The 1424-nt window shown below is 36.3% G+C and overlaps 1 protein-coding gene across 2 annotated transcripts in view; it reads left to right on the top strand.

The window, feature by feature from the left end:
- LOC125026338 (histone-lysine N-methyltransferase SETD1-like) overlaps nucleotides 1-798 on the top strand; it is a 22633-nt gene extending 21835 nt beyond the window's left edge. For both annotated transcript variants that reach the window (XM_047614711.1, XM_047614712.1), the window contains exon 20: nucleotides 490-798. In XM_047614711.1, coding sequence (XP_047470667.1) covers nucleotides 490-663 — 174 coding nt within the window. In that variant the 3' untranslated portion in view covers nucleotides 664-798. The remainder of the gene's footprint in view (nucleotides 1-489) is intronic.
- The last annotated feature ends 626 nt before the right edge of the window (nucleotides 799-1424 follow it).

Here is a 1424-nt window from a genome sequence, read left to right as displayed (position 1 = left end):
AATGGATAAAACTGAAATTTGGATTTATAATTATGTTATCCATTAATGAAAGACATTAGATGCTTGCTCATTGTAACATTATGTAATCTGAAGTAACTTCACACTTAGTAGATGCCATATTCAAATTTTAAGATAGTTCTTTCATCTTAGTTGGCACATTGTCATCTTTTAGGATTATTTTAACCAATTTGACTCTAGAAAGGAAGACAAATGACTCATTTGTATAGAAATACTCATGAAAAAGTAATTTATAATATTTTTATCATGAAAAAGTACATTCATCTGATAGGGAATTTGTTATAATTCTGTGAAGGCCAGAACATTATTAAATTTAATAAATTTTATTTTTGAGCATTATATAATATAAGACACTTCTATGTCAGTTAATCAGATAGAATTGTGAGTGAAGTTGAATGCTACAGCAAAAGATTTCAGTGAATGTACATTGATATTTACCTTTTCTTGATTTAATTTTATAACTTCTTTCAGCCAAACTGCTATGCAAAAATTATCTCCGTTGAAACGCAGAAGAAGATTGTTATATACTCAAAGCAGCCAATTGCTTGTGGTGAAGAGATCACATATGACTACAAGTTCCCAATTGAGGAAGAGAAGATTGTCTGTCTTTGTGGAGCTGCTCAGTGCAAGGGGACACTCAACTAGCCTGTCAAGAGGATATGGATTATGTTTATGGGGAGGAAACAGAGAGAGAGAGAGAGAGAGAGAGAGAGAGAGAGAGAGAGAGAGAGAGAGAGAGAGAGAGAGAGAGAGAGAGAGAGAGAGAGAGAGAGAGAGAGAGAGAGAGAGAGAGAGAGAGAGAGAGAGAGAGAGAGAGAGAGAGAGAGAGAGAGAGAGAGAGAGAGAGAGAGAGAGAGAGAGAGAGAGAGAGAGAGAGAGAGAGAGAGAGAGAGAGAGAGAGAGAGAGAGAGAGAGAGAGAGAGAGAGAGAGAGAGAGAGAGAGAGAGAGAGAGAGAGAGAGAGAGAGAGAGAGAGAGAGAGAGAGAGAGAGAGAGAGAGAGAGAGAATGCCACAGTGAGACCACTAGGTTTTATAATAGCTCATTTCTCATGCTGGGTTGAATGGTTTCACTTTGCATTGAGTTGATCTCCTGATGTATTGGTGACGTTATACACTCACATTATATACAATTTTCTTGTATTTCTGCCTCTTCTTAGTTGTAACTAAAGTCTCTTATTTCTAATGCCATTTTCACCTTTTCCTCTTATCATTCCATTTTGCATTATACCCCTCTTTCTGTTCTTCCTTTTCTCTTTCTCATTTTCTTTTCTTAAACTAACCACTTTTCTCTGCCACCAAAGTGCACAATTTCATTGTAAGGTAACTGCTAGACCCTCTTTATGCATTATTAATATATTGGTAATAGAGGAATGCAGCAATGAGCATCTTTACACAGATGCAAAGTA

This window comes from Penaeus chinensis, chromosome 6 (assembly GCF_019202785.1).
Source record: "Penaeus chinensis breed Huanghai No. 1 chromosome 6, ASM1920278v2, whole genome shotgun sequence".
Lineage (NCBI taxonomy): Eukaryota > Metazoa > Arthropoda > Malacostraca > Decapoda > Penaeidae > Penaeus > Penaeus chinensis.
This window is presented reverse-complemented; position numbering and strand designations above follow the sequence as displayed.